At 40.7% G+C, this 21,293-nt stretch overlaps 1 protein-coding gene across 2 annotated transcripts in view; it reads left to right on the top strand.

The window, feature by feature from the left end:
* Positions 1 to 22: 22 nt before the first annotated feature.
* The window catches only part of TMED8 (transmembrane p24 trafficking protein family member 8), a 40,978-nt gene continuing 19,707 nt past the window's right edge, over positions 23 to 21,293 (top strand). For both annotated transcript variants that reach the window (XM_077941562.1, XM_015144255.3), the window contains exon 1: positions 23 to 201. In XM_077941562.1, the coding sequence (XP_077797688.1) occupies positions 84 to 201 (118 nt within the window). In that variant the 5' untranslated portion in view covers positions 23 to 83. The remainder of the gene's footprint in view (positions 202 to 21,293) is intronic.

The raw sequence follows: 21,293 nt of genomic DNA, 5'->3' as shown, positions 1-21,293 counted from the left end.
TTGTGCCCGGCGCTCGCTCGGCCTTCGGCTGTTTCCGGAGCCACTTGCGACTGGCAGAGGAGAGCTCCGCGCGCGGGCTGCAGATGTCTGACCTGCAGGCGGCTGAGGGGCCGGGCTCCTGGAGCCCCACAGCCCGCCGAGGGTCGGCTGGCGGCGTCGGGGACTGCCAGGGAGTGGAGGGGAGCCAGGCGGCCGCCTCAGGTACGCAAGGCCGTGGCGCTGGCGGGTGGGTACTGCCCGGCCTCAGGGCCCCGCGCCACGGCGCGAGCCTCCGCGGCGCTCTGTCCTGGGCTTCCCCGCGGAGCGGACCCATCTCGGCAGCCCCTTCGCGCGCGGGGCCCCTTCCCCGCCGCTGCCACCACCCGGGCCCAGGGCTCGAGGTTATTCTCTGCTCCTGTTTCGAAATGCCTTGATTCCTGCCCCGCTTCCTTTCTGAGATCTGCCCAAATGGTAGTGACAGGGTGGCTCTGCCCCTGGCGCCTCTTCAGCTTCAGTTTCAGCTTCAGCCGGGGTTCGGGTCCCACCTCCGTCTGCTGATCACATCCAGACTGCCGATCTGAACCCTATTGGCCTCGCCGCCCCCTGCTTCCAGCTCCCCACCCGATCCCCACCTCAGTCCTCTGTCCCAGCCTTCTCACGCGCCTCACTGCCCCCATCCGGGTTGGCAGCCTTGCCTTCCTCTGCCAGAAGCCCACTTCGCCCTAGCCTCCCTGTACATAGGCCCCCTGGCCTTGCTGCCATCCTCTCCATCGCTCAGAGGCAAAAATGAAAAGCAGAGTTGAAATAGGTAGTCTTTGGGGTCTTTTGATTGAACACAGTAGCCAAAGCAAGAGCAGGAATTAAAAATTGGGGCGACCTCCCTCATTCTCAAGACCCTCATCCTCTTCTTGTCCAGGACGACGTCTCCATTTCTACCCACGCGAGTTCCTCCGTGTGTATGATTTCAGTGTCCAAAGACAAAAGAGTCCATCCATCACACTCTCTTCTTTCAGCCTCCTGAACACCACACACGATGCAACTGAAAGGATGCTCTTTTGAAATACGAAAGGGTAGAGGGGAGAGAACTGGTCTTATTAAGTAGCAAATATAAATTAATTTTCTAGGTCTGAAATTAAAATAGACACCATAAAGTATAGTGGTTGAGGCACTACCGTGGAGTCAGGGTGCCTGGATTGGAGTCTGAAACCTCAGTTTCCTCATCTGTAAAATGTGATTACTAAAAGATACCTGCCTCGTAGGATTATTGTGAGGATTACTTGAGCCGCTTTGTCTAAGGCATTTGGTGTGGAGCCCATGGTACACACTATACTCGTCTCATCCATTGTGACAGTGAGGTCTCTTTTTGTTCAGTTGAACTTCCTGTGCTGCCAGAGGTGTTCCTGGATGTACGGCTTCCAACATGGTGCCTTTTTCTCTCTTCTACTCCGATCCCAAGTATCTTCCCTCTCATAATGCTGCTTTACTCAAACACACACAACTCACCCAGCTCTTTCCCATGGCTTTATATTGTCTTACTTTAAAGCATCTAACAAAATTTGCCTTTTTTTCTTACAAACTCTGCTTTGTATTACATTAAAAATCGCTGGCATGTATTTAAGATTATAGCAGTAGAAATTCTAAGCATAATTTCTAAAAGACTAAGCAAATAAACAGAAAGGTGTGTAAGTCTTATAACACTTGTCCCTTGCATGCGCCAGTATTTATTAAAAAAAAGGCATGTTTTTACTTCCCCTTTAGGTTCTCATGTGTTTATGGCAAACATACCCACGCGTTTTAGATAGATGAGTGTTTTTTTCTTTTCCCCCAGACAGCTAATTCATTCCTGCATTGAATTCCTCCCAGGACACTGGTAGAGATGCTTACTTTCCTTCCTCTTACCCTCAGAATGCAGGGTGATAGTTTTTTTGTTTTTGTTTTTTTTTAAATGTCATGTAGGAGTTTATTATAGTAGCCCAGAGCAAGCTCTTCCTCTTGAGGTAGGATTCGTTGCTAATAAAATAATAGTAATGATAACCTACAGGTATTGAATGCTTATTCTGTGCCAGAGGTGGAAAAAAATTTACTTATATTTTCTGATTTAGTCATGTCAACAATCATTTTCTCCCCGTTTTACAGAGGAACAAACTACAGCTGAGAAAGGTTAACTTACCTGTTCGAGTTAGCGCAAGTTTTTACTGTCTATATGAAATTGTCATCTTGTTATGATGAAGTCTATAAATGATTGTTTTTATTGGCCATGAATCAAGTATTGGTACTCACAGACAGGTTATGGTCTTTGTCCTCAAGGTGTTTTCAGTTTGATGAGATGAGAGATCCAGTTCAGGGGAAAACAATTAACAATTCAAAACATTATATAATTGGGCGTCTTTTATTACAATTCTTTATCTAAGAAACCTCCTTGAAGGTAGGAACGGAATCTCTCTTGCTTGTTTATCTAGAGCCCTTGATGTTGTGTTTTAGAGGTTTCACAAATAGTTGCTGAGTTTGATGGTGAGAGAAAGTCTATATGCAGAGATTTGGATGAGCATCTAATGAATGTGAAGAATTAGGGTTGAGATAACCAAGAATGTTCCTTGGTTGAGAGCAGTGGTTCTCAACCAGGTACGATTTTGTATTCCCAGGGCATGGCAATGTCTGGAAACATCTTTGCTCGTCACAACTGGTTGCAGCTATTGCTGACATCTAGCGAGGATAGGCGAGGGATGTTTGCTAAACATCCTGCAATGCACAGGGCAATCCCCATGACAAAGAGGCATCTGGCTCCAGATGTCAGTAGTGCTGCTTTTGGGAACCTTGTGTTAGAGTTAAGCTGGGCTTCCAAAGCAGTGTGAAAATATTATATTTGGCCTGGACCAGAGGCTTGGGAGTAAACCCCTAAAAACTGCTTTAAACTTGGAATTTGTTTGATTGGATCCTTGTGCCATCTTTCTCTAGAAAATGATACAATGAGTAAGCAATAGAGTTCTAAGAAAGAATGAAATTGAATGAGATTTCTCTCACCCTCTCAGAGAGAAAACAGCAGTAAGAAATGGAATTGGATATTCAGGTGTTCTATTTGTCCATTGGAATACCTGAGACTGAGTAATTTATAAGAAAAGAGTTTTAATTGGCTCATGGTATTGCAGGGTGTACAGGAAGTGTGGTGTTGGTAGCTGTTTCTGGTGAGGGCCTCAAGAAGCTTACAGTCATGCTGAAAGGGGGAACAGGTACCTCACATGGCGAGAGTCAGGAGAGAGAGAGAGAGAAACCAGAGGAGGTCCCAGACTCTTTAAACAACCATATCTCAGGTGAGCTAGCTGAGCGATAACTCACTTATCATCAAGAGAATGATGCCAAATCATTCTTGAGGGATTCATCTCCACGATCCAGTCACCTCCCACCAGCCCTCACCTAACATTGGAAATCACATTTCAGTGTGACATTTGGAGGGGACAAACATCCAAGCCATATCAGGTATTATTGGATTAAAGGTTTTGGTTTTTCACTGTATCTTATTCCTTCAAAGCAGGAATGTGTCATTCTCCAGAATAACCATAACTTGTTTTTTAAAAGTGTTCTCTGCCGAGAATACCTATTGAGTGTCTTCATGTTTGTTAGCTGAGGTTTTGGTGAAAAGGAAGAAAATAATTTATGTTCTTATGAACTAAGCTCTCCAGTGGTCATGGTGTTCTTATTGTTTTATACATTGTAATTGTTTTTAATAGTCTTTTATTTGAGGCACCTGGGTTCTTCAGTGCCCAAGAGGAGAGATGAATCGTTCTTTAATTATGAAACTCTCTGAGGCATACTTGTTGCATCACTTAAAGGCAGGTTTTTTTTGTTTTTGTTTTTTGAAGTTTAAAGGAAAATAAAGCTCTATAGTGATCCTGAAGTCAGCAGTAGAACTTAGTTTGGTGTGTATGTCCCCCAGAGCTATCAATCCATTTAGATGCTGAGGATGGAAACAGGTCAGGTAGATTTGTTCATGGTTCTAAGTTAGGAGTTAGAATATTACAATAAGTCTTTTTGCGGTGATGAAAATATTTCATATCTGTCCCAGCTACTCAGGAGACTGAGGCAGGAAAATCGCTTGAACCCGAGAGGCGGAGGTTGCAGTGAGCCGAGATAGCACCACTACAGTCCAACCTGGGCGACAGAGGGAGACTCTGTCTCCAAAAAAAAAAAAAAAATTCTGTGGCTATTTCAATTTACGTGAATTAAAGTTCAAAATTTGGTGGCTACCATGTTGAATGGTAAGAATCATTGTGAGTCTATGACAAACAGCCTTGATGTTTTTTGGTTTTCTATTGTGGTTTTATGTCATAACGTTAACATTTTGTCTGCCTGTGGCTTTCTTTTTTACAGTCGTTGTGTTTTTAGTGTCCAGATAGTCAATTAGTCAGAGAGTTGATTAATCATGTCGTGATTCAGTCTAAACAGTATAACCAAAGGTGCACAATCTGAGTGGCCACTCAGGAGCATGTCCCACTCAAGAGCTGAAGAGAAATTGGATCACATGGTCATTAGATTTGGTTGGAACATAAGCTCACTTAATTTGTTTTCATTTAAGCCTCTTGAGTCTGTAACCACATAGCCTGCTTTTAGTTCCTCTGCACTGGAATCTAAAATGACAGGCTAATTATCTCTTTGCAGCCTGTTTACTGAGGGGGAAATCCTCTGAGGCCTGTTCTAAAGAACCCTGACCTGATATTCAAATGCTTTTGAAAAAAACCTGCTTTTTGGTTCTCCTTGTAGGGAAAGTACGACGTACACAGTAAGTTTGAATCCCTAGCATGATCAGAATGTCTGAAACTAGACCCTTTGGTAACATAGAAAGAAAATGCACATTTAAAAATTGTCAAATATAAAATAAGTTATTTTAAGGAAGTTCCTTTTTTCTCTCTCACCTTCACTTTAGTGGCCATCAATGATAAATTAAGTTATTGTTAAGCTTCCATTTTCCCTCCTTCGTTCATTGTTTCCGAGATTTTGGCCACTGAGGAACCATGGTAATGACTTTGCCACACTAGAGAATACCGTTACAGTATTAGTTATTTACTGTTTTTTCTTGACATTGACATTTAATTGACATTTTAATTGACACTTAAAAGTTTCATTCTAAATAATTCTTATGATATTACTAGTTTGGTGTATCCATTTTTCTTAATATATACTAGAATACGTATTTTTAAAAATAAAAAACATTTCCCCACATACCATCTAAATTTGCAAAGTCTGGCCTGATTTCTCAGATCTCTTCTAGGAATACTTTCAGAATTGGCTTATATTTGGCTAATATAATAAAAGCTATACTGTAGGAAAATTGGCTTTTTCTTCTTCATAGTGGCTTAAATTTCACTGAATAACTTCAGGAAACCTAAAAGGCTGTGCTCATAATTCTCTCTCACTGAAACAGGGCTGCATCTCCCACACTTTATACTTCTAGAAATAAAGTTATGTTTTTCTTTCTCCTTTTCTTACTTCCTGCCGCTCTGAATCCAATTATAAGTTGTTTTACCAGTAGTTCTTACGTAATTTAGGGCATTCTTTAAAATTAAAAATAATTTAGGGCATTCCTTTAAAATTAAAAATCAAAAACTCAACTCCTTATGGGATGGAAACAAAAAAAATCAAAAGCTTATTTTTTTTCTAGTATACATTAAGTCGTTAAAATGCTAGGAGAAGGGGTGCTTACCATGTGAAAAATGCTCAACCTAACTCATAATAAGGGAATTGGAAATCCTAACTACACTTGGTAGTTTGCTAACTCACTTTGTTGGTCGGTGTGCCGAAGCAGACACTCTCATGCATTGCTGAGATTGTAAATTGGTACAGATTCTATGGAGGGCAATTTGTCGATATCCATCAAAATTACAATATATGCCCCTTTAACTCATTCTTTCCAGGAATTTATCCCATAGATTTATTTATTCTCCTGTTTAATGACATAGATAAAAGGTTATTATGGCATTGTTTGTAATGGTAACAGATTAGAACAAACATGAATGAGTATCAGTAGGAAACTGGGTAAATACATTATGGAATATTCACTCAATGAAATATAATATTAATCAGCTGTAGAAAAGAATAAGGAAGTTTTTCATGTGCAGTTATGGAAAGGTCTTTGAGATATAAGTGGAAAGAACAAAGTACACAGTATTATGTCCAGCATGTCCCCCCCGCCTTGTTTTGAGACAGAGTCTCGCTCTGTTGCCCAAACTGGAGTGCAGTGGTGCGATCTCGACTCACTGCAAGCTCCGCCTCCCAGGTTCAAGCGATTCTCCTGCATCAGCCTCCCAAGTAGCTGGGATTACAGGCATGCGCCACCACGCCCAAGCATGCCCATTTTTTGTGTAAAAAAGTGAAAAAGTATGTGTGTGTACACACACACACACATACTTTTTATATGCATAAAACATGTTTCGAAGACCACAAAACTGAATAACATTGATTGCTCTTGGGGGTAGGAACTGACATGGGACGAAATTTTCACTGTATACTTGTATGCTTTTTGAATTCTGAATAATGTAGATAAATTAACTATTCAGAAATAGTTAATAAAAATAGTCTTTAAAATATATAAATATATGTGTACATAGATATACATACACACAAGCTTAGCATGAGACTTCACTATGTTTATATCCTAAATAAGAGCCTTTCTATAGGTCTGTTTTCTGTTTCTGCTCATCAGGAACTGACATTTTCTAGACCTTTTTCTCTCAGTGAATTTTTTATAAAATAAAGGTTATAAGTCTCCTTAGAGATTAATTTTATGTTATTCTTTAAATCCATTACTGTCTTTCATTATTTTTGTGCTAGTTTCATTTCTGTCTAAAAATTTAACCTTTTTGAAGTCTTCATTATGATCCAAAGGACAGGATAAGCCGAAGGGGGATAGACATACTACTTAGACAAACTGATATTAATAATATCATTATTATATTGATATTAATAATATCAATTAATCAATAACAGAGAGAGGGCAGAATTTTTTTTTTTTTTTTGGAGACAGAGTCTTACTCTGTCACCTAGACTGGAGCGCAGTGGCATGATCTCGGCTCACTGCAACCTCCGCCTTCTGGGTTCAAGCGATTCTCCTGCCTCAGCCTCGCAAGTAGCTGGGATTACAGGCACACGCCACCACGTCTGGCTAATTTTTGTATTTTTAGTAGAGATGGGGTTTCACCATGCTGGCCAGGTTGGTCTTGAACTCCTGACCTTGTGATCTGCCTGCCTCGGCCCTCCCGCCTCAGCCCTCCCGCCTCAGCCTCCCTTACAGGTATGAGCCACTATGCCTGGCAGAGGGCAGAATTTTAAAACTTCTATTTTTGTTTCTATTTTATTCACTAAGGTATATTCAGATTGATACGGGTAAATAGGCAATATGGATTTCTGTTGTCAGTAATGGCAGACTAGGTAATTATCTCTCATCAGGGACAATTAGAAAATATGGGTGAAATATAAACATATGCTGGAAAATACTGGAGAGATAGAAAGATAATGAAGAATTACCTAGCTGTGATCCATGTGAAAGCTATAGAGATTCAAGGACAAGAGTCTATTTTGGGGCTCCTTTGTCCCCTGGGGGTCCATGCTGGATTCCTGAGTGGGGAAGCTGAGTGACAAGGTCATGAAAAGTGCCTCTTTGAACTAAAGTAACAGGAAATGGATTAGTGTTCAGGACCCATCATGTAAGGGGGAGTCTGGTGAACTCCATTTGCTTTGGGTTAGGGCCATGAAAGGCCATGCCCTAAAAGTAGGTCGTTGCAGGGAGTGCAACTCAGCTTCAGAAACAGCTAAGTTCACGAATTGGGATTTTTGGGTGGCTTTGACAAGCTGGTTCTAAAATACATATAGAAATGGAAGGCCACAAATAGCAAGGACACTCTTGAATAAGAACAACAACATGGAAAGATTTGTTCCATCCAACATCAAGACTTATTTTAAAGTTTTTAAAGAGTAGTCAGGCTCTAGGAATAGAATCAAAAGCTTAGAAACATGGTTATATGGACACTTGCTTTGTAACAAAGATTGTTAACATAGAGCAGTGGGTAAGAGAAGGTAAATGTTTCTGGGACAATTGAATATTCTAAGAGAAAGGAAAGTAAAGAAACTTAATCTTTACCTCACACATGATACACAAAAAATCAACTCGGTAGATTATAGAACAGTATGTGAAAGGCAGTACATAAGCACCTATAGGATACGGGAGAATATTTTTGGATCTCAGTATAGTGAAAGACATCTTAGACAGGACACACAAAGACTAAGGAAGGAAAATTTGATAAATTTTGAATACACGAAAGTACTTTGGTTTATCAAAGGCCACCATTAAAAGGGAAAAGTCATGTCACAGAGTGGAAGCAGGTAATTATAATACATATACCTGACAAAAGGTTTGTATCGAAAACTCCTGTAAATAATAAAAAGAGGCTGGGCGTGAATGGCTCATGCCTGTAATCCTAGCACTTTGGGAGGCTGAGGTGGGTGGATCATGAGGTCAGGAGTTCGAGACCAGCCTGGCCAATATGGTGAAACCCTGTCTCTACTAAAAATACAAAAATTAGCCAGGTGTGGTGGCGCATGCTTGTAGTCCCAGTTATTGGGGAGGCTGAGGCCGAAGAATCTCTTGAACCCAGGAGGTGGAGGTTGCAGTGAGCCAAGACCATGCCACTGTACTCCAACTTGGGCAACAGAGCGTGACTCTGTCTCTAAATAATATAAATAAATAAGTAATAAAAAAGACAAACCAGTAATAAAATTGGCAAGAGACTTGGACAGGCACTTCAAAAAAGAAGATTTTTTTAATGGCCAAGAAATACGAATCATCAGTGAAATACAAACTAAATTAGCATATATCTACCAGAATGGCCCAGATAAAAAATGTTAACATGACCAAGTGTCAGAGAAGGTCCAGAGTAATGGAAATGATGCTACAATGCTGGTAGCATTATATTTGGTACAACCCCTTTAGAAAATAGTTCAGCATTATCTACTGAAATTTAACATTCAAATTTCTATGACTTAACCGTTATATTCTGACATTTATATCCAACATAAATGCATGCACCGTAGCCAAGAGACAAGAATATTCATAGCAGCATTATTCATTATAGCCCCAAACTGGAGTTAACCTAAGTATCATCAACAATAGATTGGTAGCTCATGGTGGATTCATGGAATAGTGTACGGCAATGAACGTGAACAAACTGGCTGGGCACGGTGGCTCATGCCTGTAATCCCAGTACTTTGGGAGGCCAAGGCAGGCGGATCACCTGAGGTCAAGAGTTCGAGACCAGCCTGGCCAACATGGTGAAACCCTGTCTGTACTGAAAATACAGAAATTAGCTGGACGGTGGCGGGTGCCTGTAATCCTAGTTGCTCAGGAGGCTGAGGCAGGAGAATCTCTTGAAGCCAGGAGGTGGAGGTTGCAGTGAGCCGAGATTGCGCCATTGCATTCCAGCCTGGGGAACAAGAGTGAGACTCTGTCTCAAAAGAAGAAGAAGAAGAAGAAAGTTAACAAACCTACATACAATTACATGGATGCATCTTTTGATGGATGCATCAAAATAATGACTGAAATAACCCAGACCCAAAAGAAAATATTCTGTATCATTTTCCTTTCTATAGAATTCAAAAAACAGGCCCAGTGAAGCAACACTGTTTAGGAATGCTTACTTAGGTGGCCCAGCTATAAAGAAAGTGAGGAAATAATGTCCATAGTTGGGATAATGATTTTCTTACCTTAAGGAGGAAAGGATCAGGTGATGATTGGGAAGATCATGAGTGGGGCTTCTGGAGTGTTAGAAATGTTCTATTTCTTGGCCTGGGTAGTGTTTGTGATAATTTATTGAGGTATACACTTTTGTGTACTCTTCTACATTTGCGTTATTATTGCACAATAGAAAAGATTTACATTTTTTTTTTTTTTTTTTTTTTAGAGAGTCTTGCTCTGTCACCCAGGCTGGAGTGCAGTGGTGTGATCTCGGCTCACTGCAACCTCTGCCTCCGAGGTTCAAGCGATTCTCCTGCCCCAGCCTCCCATGTATCTGGGATTACAGACACACCACCACGCCCGGCTGATTTTTAGTAGAGATGGGGTTTCACCATGTTGGCCAGGCTGCTCTGGAACTCCTGACCTCAAGCCATCTGCCTGCCTCGGGCTCCCAAAGTGCAGCAGTTACAGGCAGGAGCCACCGCGCCCAGCCTAGAAAAGATTTTTAAAAGAGTCAGTGTATAATGTAGTTAATAAGAGTGCTGGCTTTGGTCTTGGATTGCCTGAGTGCATATCACTTCTATTTGTATTTGCTGTTCATCTTGGGCATCTTGATTTCTCCGAGCTTCAATTTCTTAAACTATAGAAAGGGAGTAATAATAGTATCAACTTCAGTGGTTCTATAATTCCGTGCAATTCAGTGACTATTCAGTATAATGATGCCTACAAAAAGCTTAGAAAATAATTGACATATAGTAAGTGACCACTGATTCTTGATTATAATAACAAAGATGATCAGAATAAACATAGAATAGCTAGGTACTTTAATTAAGTTCAGATTTCTGGACCCAGTGAAATTCTATCCAGGAATTTTGGTCAGAGTTCTTTTTAAAAGCCATATAAGTTAATTCTGGCTTCCTGAAGCAGAAAGAGGATTTATTAGAAGGATAAAGGAGGCTCACTCAATTGTTAGAAGGCTGGAGGACTCCAGAGGCTAAGCAGCAAGAACAACTTGGCTGTTTGGCTGCCACTAGATGGATTCTGTCTCTCCTTTGTCCCTCTCCTGTTTCACCTGTTAAAGGTGGAAATATTTTAGATTGTGTGCTTGTTCCCTGACTTCCTGGTGCTGAGAAGAGAAGGATCTTCCATTTTGACTTCCACTGAGTACTATTGTCAGTGACAGTTCTCCCCACGGAGGAAAAGGTTGAGTATTTTTGAAAGCCAGAAGATTGACAGATGACTGCTATGTCTGGGGTCCTGAAATAACCTGCAAATATAATTGTGCACCATCTTTGAGGGATGTCTGGGACTAGAAATGGACATATATACTAGTTATCCTGAAGGGAAAGAGTGTAATCCAGAATCTGGAGACCATTAAAATTGATCCAGATTTTCAGTGGAATATGTCATTTGAATGTAAAGAAAATATGTGTTGCTAGGAGCCAGCATGGGCAAACTAAAAGCACATTTGACTGCCTAATTATTTTCTAATTGTAGCCTTTCTAGTCTTTCATTACTAGTTAGGTCCTTTCTCTCTCTCATGGACTTCTGCAGAGGCCTCCTATCTGATCTTGTAAAATCCATCTTACCTATGGCTGCCATAGAATTGTACCAAAAAAATACAGATTTGACCATGTCATTTCCTAGCTTAAAATTATTAATCACCTTTGGGATAAAGGACCTTCACACACTTTTTCCTGCTAGATGGAAAACTTCATGAGAGCCAGAACTATGTCTGCTTTTGATATTCTCTCCAGTACCTAGGATGTGGCCAGGCACTTACTAGGAATTTGGTAGTATGGAGTTAAATCACTGGGACCTGTGGCTCTCAGTTCATCTCTCTGCATTTGTGCAATGGCCTCCAGCCACACTGAACTGCCATGGTGGTATTTTTTTGTGTTCTTCGTTTTGTTCATTCAGCTTCCTCTGCCTGCAGTGCCCTTTTTCACTTGACTTGGCCAAGTCCTGGTCATTCTTGAAGGCAGTGCAATTGTCATCGCTTTTAGGAAACCTCCTTTAACACCTTTATTCCCTAAATTAGTTAACTATATGTGTATCTGTGACATCTAGTGCATAATTCTATCCTAAAGGATACCACGTTTATATTACAACTGTCTGTTTATGAGTTTATGTTCCTCACTAGGCTGAGGTCCTTGAGGGCACAAATCATGTCTAATTTAACTGTATATTCCCTGCATGGAATGCACTGCCTGACATATAGCAGGGGCCCAGTAAAGTTCTGTTGAATTTAGGCAAAGTCATTAACTCAAATTTCCCTTTTTCATGTGGTTGCTATATATATAGTATATTTTGATTTTGGCAAAATATGTGGCAGAGTGATATTTGAAGGAGATTCAGTGGGCTGCTTTAAATGCATAAATATCATTGTTGAGTTGAAAAGGTAGGTTAAGTAGTATGTGGGGTCAGAATTCATTTATTAAACAACAAAGAAGGCAACTGATTTTTATGCATAAAAGAGCTTATTTCAGCCATATGAGCTATTAAAGGATGACAAATTAAAACAGTAGTGTTTCATCATGTTCTATCTATAGAATGGCAGCAGTTGTAAGGAATGATTATACCTAGTGTTAGTGAGAATGTGGGGAAATGGTTACACTCAGATATCCACTCCCAGTAGAAGTGAATTTTGGAGAGAAATTGGGCAATGTGTATAAAATTGTTTATGTGTATACCTTGACAAAGTTTTTCAGTCCTGGGGACCTGTCCTATAGAAATGAAGTAAAAAAAGGCTTAGATAACAAAATGCAAGCTGGGGGTGGCGAGGGTGGCTGTATTCTCAACTACTTGGGAGGCTGAGGCAGGAAGATCACTTGAGCCCAAGAGTTTGAGGCTGCAGTGAGCTATGATTATGCCACCAGACTCCAGCCTGGGCAACACAGTGAGACCCCATCTTTATAAAAAAATCATGGCTCATGCTTGTAATCCTAACACTTTGGATGGCCCATGTGGAAGGATTGCTTGAGCCCAGGAGTTTGAGACCAGCCTGGGCATCATATGGAAACCCTGTCTCTACAAAAATATTTTAAAATTAGCCAGATGTGGTGATGCACACCTGTGGTCCTAGCCTCAGTCTCCTGAGTAGCTAGGAGCTACTCAAGAGGTTAAGGCTGCAGTGAGCTGTGATCGCAAAATACACTTGAGCCCTAGAGGTCAAGGCTGCAGTGAGCTGTGATCGCAACACTACACTCCAGCCTGGGTGGTAGAACAAGATCCTGTCTCAGAAAAAAAAAAAAAAGTACCCTAATGCATTAAAAGATAAGAGAAGTGCAAATTAAAATTATTATACCATTCTTCACATATCAAGTTCTGCCAATTTTCCAACAGTTTGACAACATACTCTGATGTGCCAGGTGTGGGGAAAGAGGTACTCATATATTGATGCAGTGAATGTAAAATAGATGATCCTTGTGGAGAATGTGGTTCAGAAATTCCACTCCCAGGAATCTATCCCAAAGATACACTGGCAAAAGTATGAAATATGCACAAGGCATTGTAGCACAGTTTGCAATAGTAATAGACTGGAAATAACCCTAATGTCTGTCAGTAGGGACATGAGTATGGTGTACATCCACACAGTCAAGTATGCCAGTTTAAAAAGTAATGAGCCAGCTGTGGTGGCATGCACCTGAATCCTAGCAACTCAGGAGGCTGAGGCAGGAGGAATGCTTGAGCCCAGGAGTTTGAGTACAGCCTAGGCAACATTAAAAAAAAAAAAAAAAGAGGAATAATGTTAGGCTATTTATTTGAGATATTATTATTATTATTATTTTAGAGACTGAGTCTGACTCTGTCACCCAGGCTGGAGTGCAGTGGCATGATTATGGCTCACTGGACCCTGGAACTCAAGTGATCCTCCTGTCTCAGCTTCCCAAAGTACTGGGATTACAGGCCTGAGCCACCATGCCTGGCCTCTTCTTTTTTAATGTAGGAATTTATTGCTATAAACATCCTTCTTAGAACTGCTTTTGCTTTTGCTGCATCCCGTAGGTTTTAGTATGTTATATTTCCATTCTCTTTTGTCTCAAGATACGTTTTCTCTTTTGATTTCTTCTCTAATATATTGGTTGTTCAGGAGCAGGTTGTTTAATTTCCACATCTTTGTGATTTTCCCTGAATTCCCTCTGTTATTGATTTCTGGTGTTTTACCATTGTGGTTGGAAATAATACTTGTATGATTTCAGTTATAAATTTGTTAAGACTTGTTTTGTGGCCTAACGTCTGATCTGTTCTGGAGAATGTTACGTATGCAGTGGAGAAGAATGTGTATTCTGCTACTGTTGTATGGAAAGTTCTGTGTATGTCTGTTGGGCCCATTTGGTCCCAAGTGTAGTTCAAGTCTAATATTTCCTTATTACTTTTCTGTCTAGTTGATCTATCCATTGTTGAAAATGGGATATTGAGGCCCCCCACTATTTTTGTATTGCTATCTATTTTCCCCCTTCACGTCTATTAAAATTTGGGTTATACCTTTAGGTGCTCTGATGTTGAGTGCATATATATTCATAATTGTTATGTCCTCTTGATGGCTTGATCCCTTTATCATCAAATAATGGCCTTCTTTGTTTCGTGTGACAGTTTTTAGACTTTATGTTGTCTAAGTACAGCCACCTCTGCTCTTTCTTGGTTACTGTTTACATGGAATGTCTTTTTCAGTTCTTTCACTTTCAGCCTGAATGTGTTCTTAAAACTAAAATGAGTCTCTTGTGGGCAGCATATAGGTTGGGTCTTAGTTTTTTTTTTTTTTTTTTTTTTTTTTTTTTTTGAGACGGAGTCTCGCTGTGTCTCCCAGGCTGGAGTGCAGTGGCCTGATCTCGGCTCACTGCAAGCTCCGCCTCCCGGGTTCACGCCATTCTCCCGCCTCAGCCTCCCAAGTAGCTGAGACTACAGGCGCCCGCCACCACGCCCGGCTAGTTTTTTGTATTTTTAGTAGAGACGGGGTTTCACCATGTTAGCCAGGATAGTCTCGATCTCCTGACCTCGTGATCCACCCGCCTCGGCCTCCCAAAGTGCTGGGATTACAGGCTTGAGCCACCGCGCCCGGCCGGGTCTTAGTTTTTAAAAATCCATTCACCCACTCAGTGTCTTCTAATTGGAGAACTTAATCCATTTACATTCAAACTTATTGTTGATAGGTAAGGATTTACTTCTGCTGTTTTGTTAATTGTTTTCTGGTTGTTTTGTAGAGCCTTTGTTCCTTTCTTCCTCTGTTATTTTCCTTTGTGATTTGGTGATTTTCTATAATGCTGAGCTTTGATTCCTTTCTCTTTATTATTTGTTTATCTGGGGTGGTTTTTTGCTTTGTGCTTACCATGAGGCTTACATAGAACATCATCTTATAGTTAGAATAGCTTATTTTGAACTGGCAACAACTTTAGATATAGAAGGAAATTTACTCAACGTAATAAAGACTACTTGTGAAAAACCCAAAGCCAGTGTCATAGTCAATGTGGAAAAATGAAAACTTTTTCTCTATGATCTGGCACAAGGCAAGGATGACCACTCTCACCACTTCTATTCAACATAGTAATGGAAGTGCTAGCAAGAGCAAGCAGACAAGAAAAAAAAAAAAGGCATACAGTTAGCTGAATGGTAGAAGTTATATCCATTTGCAGATGACATGATCTTATATGTAAATAACCCCAAAGACTCTACAAAAAAAACTTAGAATTAATAAATGACATCAGTAAAGTTGCAGGATAAAAAATCAGTGTACGGGCCGGGCGCAGTGGCTCACGCCTGTAATCCCAGCACTTTGGGAGGCCGAGACGGGCGGATCACGGGGTCAGGAGATCGAGACCATCCTGGCTAACACGGTGAAACCCCGTCTCTACTAAAAATACAAAAAAAATTAACCGGGCAAGGTGGTGGGTGCCTGTAATCGTAGCTACTCGGGAGGCTGAGGTAGGAGAATGGCGTGAACCCGGGAGGCAGAGCTTGCAGTGAGCTGAGATCCGGCCACTGCACTCCAGCCTGGGCGACTGAGTGAGACTCCGTCTCCAAAAAAAAAAAAAAAAAAAAAAAAATCAGTGTACAAAAATCAGTTGCATTTCTGTACACAGTAACAACCTATCCAAAAAAGAAATCAAGAAAAGAATACCAATTTACAGTAGCATAAAAATACTTAATAAGTTAGCCTAGCATGGTGGCCCATGCCTGTTGTCCCAGCTACTCGGGAGGCTGAGGTGGGAGGATCGCTTGAGCCCTGGAGGTCGAGGCTGCAGTGAGCCGTGATTGTGCCACTGCACTCCAGCATGGGTTACAGAGGCCCTGTCTCAAGAAAAAAATAGTTAAGAATAAACTTAAACAGAAAGATCTGGACACTTAAGACTATAAAACACTGATGAAAGAAACTAAGAAGACACAAATGGGAAGACATCCTGTGTTCATGATTTGGAAAAATTAATATTGTTCAAATGTTCATACTACCCAAAGCAATATGCAGATTTAACGCAATCCCAATCCAAATTCTAATGACATTCTTCACAGAAATAGAAAAAAACAATTCTAAAATTTGTATGTAACCACAAATACCCTGAATATACAAGCAATCCTAAGAAAGAAAAAGTTGGAGGCATCACACTTTCTGATTTCAAATTCTGTTACAAGCTATAGTAATCAAAACAGTATGGTGCTGGTATAAAAACAGACACACAGACCAGCGGATCAGAATTGAGAGCCTAGAAATAAACCCAAGCATATATGACCAACTAATTTTTAACAAAGGTACTAAGAGGACACAGTGGGGAAAAGGCAGTCTCTTCAATAAATTGTTCTGGGAAAACTGGATTTCCACATGCAAAAGAATGGAAATGGTCTGGGCATGGTGGCTCATGCCTGTTATCCCAGCACTTTGGGAGGCCAAAGTGGGTAGGTCTCTTGAAGTCAGAAGTTTGAGACCAGCCTGGTCAACATGGTGAAACCCCGTCTCTACGAAAATACAAAAAAATTAGCTGGGCATGGTGGCATGCACCTGTATTCCCAGTTACCCGGCAGCCTGAGGCAGGAGAATCACTTGAACCTGGGAGACAGAGGTTGCAGTGAGCTGAGACTGTGTCACTGCACTCCAGCCTGGGCGACAGAGTCAGACACCGTCTGAAAAAAAAAAAAAAAAAGGCAAAGGATCTGAATGGATGTTTTTCCAAAGAAGATGTAAAAATGACCAACAGGTACATGAAAAGATGTTCAACATCAGTAGTCACCAGGGAAATGCAAATTAAAACCACAATGAGATATATCACCTCATGCCTGTTAAGATGACTTATCTTTGGTAAGAGATAGCAACTGTTAGTACAAATGTAGATGATGCAGCCATTGTGAAAAATAGTATGGAAATTCCTAAATAAAAGTAGAACTACCACATGACCCCGTAATCCCTCTTCTGAGTACATACCCAAAGGAAGTGAAATCACCACCTCAGATATCTGTTCATTGTAGCATTATTCACAATAGCCAAGATACGAAAACAATCTACGTGTCCGTTGACAGACAAATGAATAAAGAAGCTGTGGTGTGCATACATACACACAGAGGAATATTATTTAGCCTTATAAAAGAAAGAGATCTTGCCATTTGCCATACATGGATGAGCCTAGATGACATTGTATTAAGTAAAATAAGCCAAACACAAAAAGAAAAATACTGCACGATCTCACTTATATATGTAATCTAAAAAAAAAAAAAAAAAAAAAGTCAAGTACACAGAAGAAAATAGTGGTTACTAGAGGTGGTGGTAGTGATGGTAGAGGAAAGGGAGAGGTGTAGGTCAAAGGATACAAAGTAGAGATACATAGGATGAACAAGTCTAGAGATATAATGTACAATATGAGACCTTTGGTTAATATTGTGCTTGGGATTTTTGCTAAAAGTAAATTTTAGGTGCTCTTGCCACACACAATGGCCAACAGGTATATAAAAAGGTGTTCAACATCACAAAAAGAGAGGATATCTGTGGGATGCTGGATTTATTGATTTGCTTGATATGGTAACCATTTCACCGTCTATATATACATCAAAACATTATGTTGTACACCTTAAACATATACAATAAAAAATTTAAAGTAGGCCGGGCGCGGTGGCTCAAGCCTGTAATCCCAGCACTTTGGGAGGCAGAGACGGGCGGATCACGAGGTCAAGAGATCGTGACCATCCTGGCTAACGCGGTGAAACCCCGTCTCTACTAAAAAAAATACAAAAAACTAGCCGGGCGAAGTGGCGGGCGGCTGTAGTCCCAGCTACTCGAGAGGCTGAGGCAGGAGAACGGCGCAAACCCGGGAGGTGGAGCTTGCAGTGAGCTGAGATCCGGCCACTGCACTCCAGCCTGGGCGACAGAGTGAGACTCCGTCTCAAAAAAAAAAAAAAAAAAAAAAAAAATTTAAAGTAATGAGGAAGATCTGTGTAATCTTTTCCAGACACACCATGAATGGAGTTCCAATCTTGGAATGCCACTTTTTCTGGAACTAACTCTTGAATGACCATGTTAATTCATTCTTTTTTTTTTTTCTATTATTTGTCATAGTTGTTGAAAGCCAAAGAGCTGCTGCTGAGAGCTGTAAATTTTTTCTCACTGTCAGAATGCCCATGATGATATCATCCTGTACCACAGAACCTGAATTACATTTGAAATTGGCAGATTGAGGTACTCCATTTATCAAAACATCTCCAGATAATCATGTGGATCTTTTCTTTGCAGCTCAGACATCTAACAACAAAGGTTTGCCTCCACCTGTGTGTACCAGAGTGGCATTGAAGCCAGGTTTCATTATTCCTTTGATATTCATTAATATTTCTTTTTAAACTGTTTTTTGATCAAGTAGAAAGCCACTCTTCACTTTTACTTGATAGTGGATATTATGAAAACAACACAGCTCCCCAGTAAATGTCTTCAGGTCATTGTAGGTTGTCCTGGGTAGGTCATGTTGTTTCATCATTGATCTTTCTTTGTGACACTGGGATAAAAACTTGGACATTACTGGGAGACATCTGGAGAATTTCTGCCTGTGTTTACTGGTTTATTGTAAAAGATAAACAGCCAGATGAAGAGGTACACAGGGCAAGGCCTGGAAGGGTCCTGAGTGCAGGAGCTTCCGTCTGCATGGAGTTGGGTTGCACCACTGCTCTGGAATGTGGGTAAATTCACCAACTTGAAAGCTCTTCTAGGCTATGTTGTTAAGTGATAAAAACAAGTTGCAGCCGGGCGCAGTGGCTCATGCCTCTAATCCTAGCACTTTGGGAGTCCGAGGTGGGCATATTGCTTGAGCTCAGGAGTTTGAGACCAGCCTGGGCTACATGGCAAAACCCCATCTCTGCAAAAAATTTAAAAAAATAGCCAGGTGTGGTGGCTTGGGACTGTGGTTCCAGTTACTCGGAAGGCTGAGGCAGGAGAATCACTTAAGCTGCGGAGGTTGAGACTGCAGTGAGCTGTGATGGCACCACTGTACTCCAGCCTGGGGGACACAGCAAGACCCTTTCCCCCCCGCCAAAAAAAAAAAGTTGCAGAAGAAGAATGTGTATTTTTTTCTAAGATGGGGGCAACATACAACTATATGTATATGTATTTCCTTATGTTTTCAAAAACAAATAATGGAAGATTAAAAGCTAAGGAAAAGAGTGTTATAACATCCATATCTTTAGTTATATTGTTATTCTTAATTAAAACTATTATATTTACATTGTAGAATAAAGCAAATATGTATATATGTGAATATTATTAAGATCCAGGATGTTCCACAACAAGACCGAAAAATACAAATATAGAATTAAAGTTAGGTTAAAATCCTGTAATCTGGGCTGGGTGTGGTGGCTCCCAGGACTTTGGGAGTCCAAGGCGGATGGATCATGAGGTCAGGAGATCGAGACCAGCCTGACCAACATGGTGAAACCCCGTCTCTACTAAAAATACAAAAATTAGCTGGGCGTGGTGGCATGCACCTGTAATCCTAGCTTCTCAGGAGGCTGAGGCAGGAGAATGGCGTGAACCCAGGAGGCAGAGCTTACAGTGAACCAAGATTGCGCCACTGCACTCCAGCCTGGGCGACAGAGTGAGACTCCGTCTCAAAAAAAAAAAAATATATATATATAATATATATAAATATAAATAAATAAAATATATATATATATAAATATATATATACACACACACGTAAAATGAATTCATGCAAATCCTTCTAATTCAGATTACTGGATGTTTTTTCTTTTTTTTCGAGATGGAGTCTTGCTGTGTCACCCAGGCTAGAGTGCAGTGGCACAATCTCAGCTCACTGCAACCTCTGGGCAACCACGCCCAGCTAATTTTTGTGTTTTTAGTAGAGACGGGGTTTTACCATGTTGGTCAGGATGGTCTCGATCTCCTGACCTCGTGATCCGCCTGCCTTGTGGATCTCGATCTCCTACCTCGTGATCCACTCCCAAAGTGCTGCGATTACAGGCATGAGCCACCGTGCCCAGCCTTACATGTATATTTTTATATATGATATTAATATATGACATTTAGGGTATATATATGTGTGTGTGTGTATATATATATATATTCGTGTGTGTATGTGTAACATACGTGTAATGTTTTACCTTGATTGTGGTCTTTAAATACAATTTCTTTTTTTTTTTTCCTGAGACAGAGTCTTACTCCAACACCTAGGCTGGAGTGCATTGGCACAATCTCAGCTCACTGCAACCTCTGCCTCCTAGGTTCCAGCGATTCTTGTGCCTCAGCCTCCCAAATACCTGGGATTACAGACGTGTGCCACCATGCCCAGCTAATTTCTGTATTTTCAGTAGAGATGGGTTTTCACCATGTTGGCCAGGCTGGTCTCCAACTCACCTGCCTCAGCCTCCCAAAGTTCTGGGATTACAGGTGTGAGCTACCATGCCCAGCCTTTAAATACAATTTCTAATGAAAAAGAACCAGGGCTCCTTAGAGAAATAGTTGATTCCAAGTGTAGGACAGGCATTTATAAGATTTTAAAGCTTGGGACTTATGCTATAAGCAAGACCACTGGTATCATCTTAAAAGGACACAAGAGCCAACTTTAAGGAGCTCCCACAGGCCAAAATTAGGAAAACTCGAAGCACATAAAATATGTTAAAATTCGTGTGTTTCTAACAATACTTCAAAAAACAAATCATTGGTTACCTTTGGAGGTTGTTATGATTCTAACTCAGTTGGTGAAGGATCAAGTCTTTATCCTTCTTTTCTCTTATGCCTGTGTCAGAGTAGCCAAATAGTTGGTGAGGGGAAGTTTTGTTTTGTTTTGTTTTTAGTAGAATTCCAACTAAGAACAACTGTAGAAAGTGCTGGAATTGGAAAAGTCATTTTCTAGTTTTTAATGAAATCCTGTATCTATTTTAGACAAGGATCATCAATGCCTGCTAAAGCCACTAGGTGCAGGGTTAATGAGGAGCTGGATGGTGGATTAGGCTGAAAGCATGAAACTAATCTTTATCATTAAACTTGTGATAACCATAGATTATGTGCCTCTTAGTGTAATACAATAGGAATTACAAATGTTATTTCTGGAGTATTCTTTCAAGAACAAAACTGAATCTGAATTGAGTCAAGCCTCTAGATCAGCACAGTCCA

The sequence above is a fragment of the Macaca mulatta genome, chromosome 7, assembly GCF_049350105.2.
Source record: "Macaca mulatta isolate MMU2019108-1 chromosome 7, T2T-MMU8v2.0, whole genome shotgun sequence".
Lineage (NCBI taxonomy): Eukaryota > Metazoa > Chordata > Mammalia > Primates > Cercopithecidae > Macaca > Macaca mulatta.
This window is presented reverse-complemented; position numbering and strand designations above follow the sequence as displayed.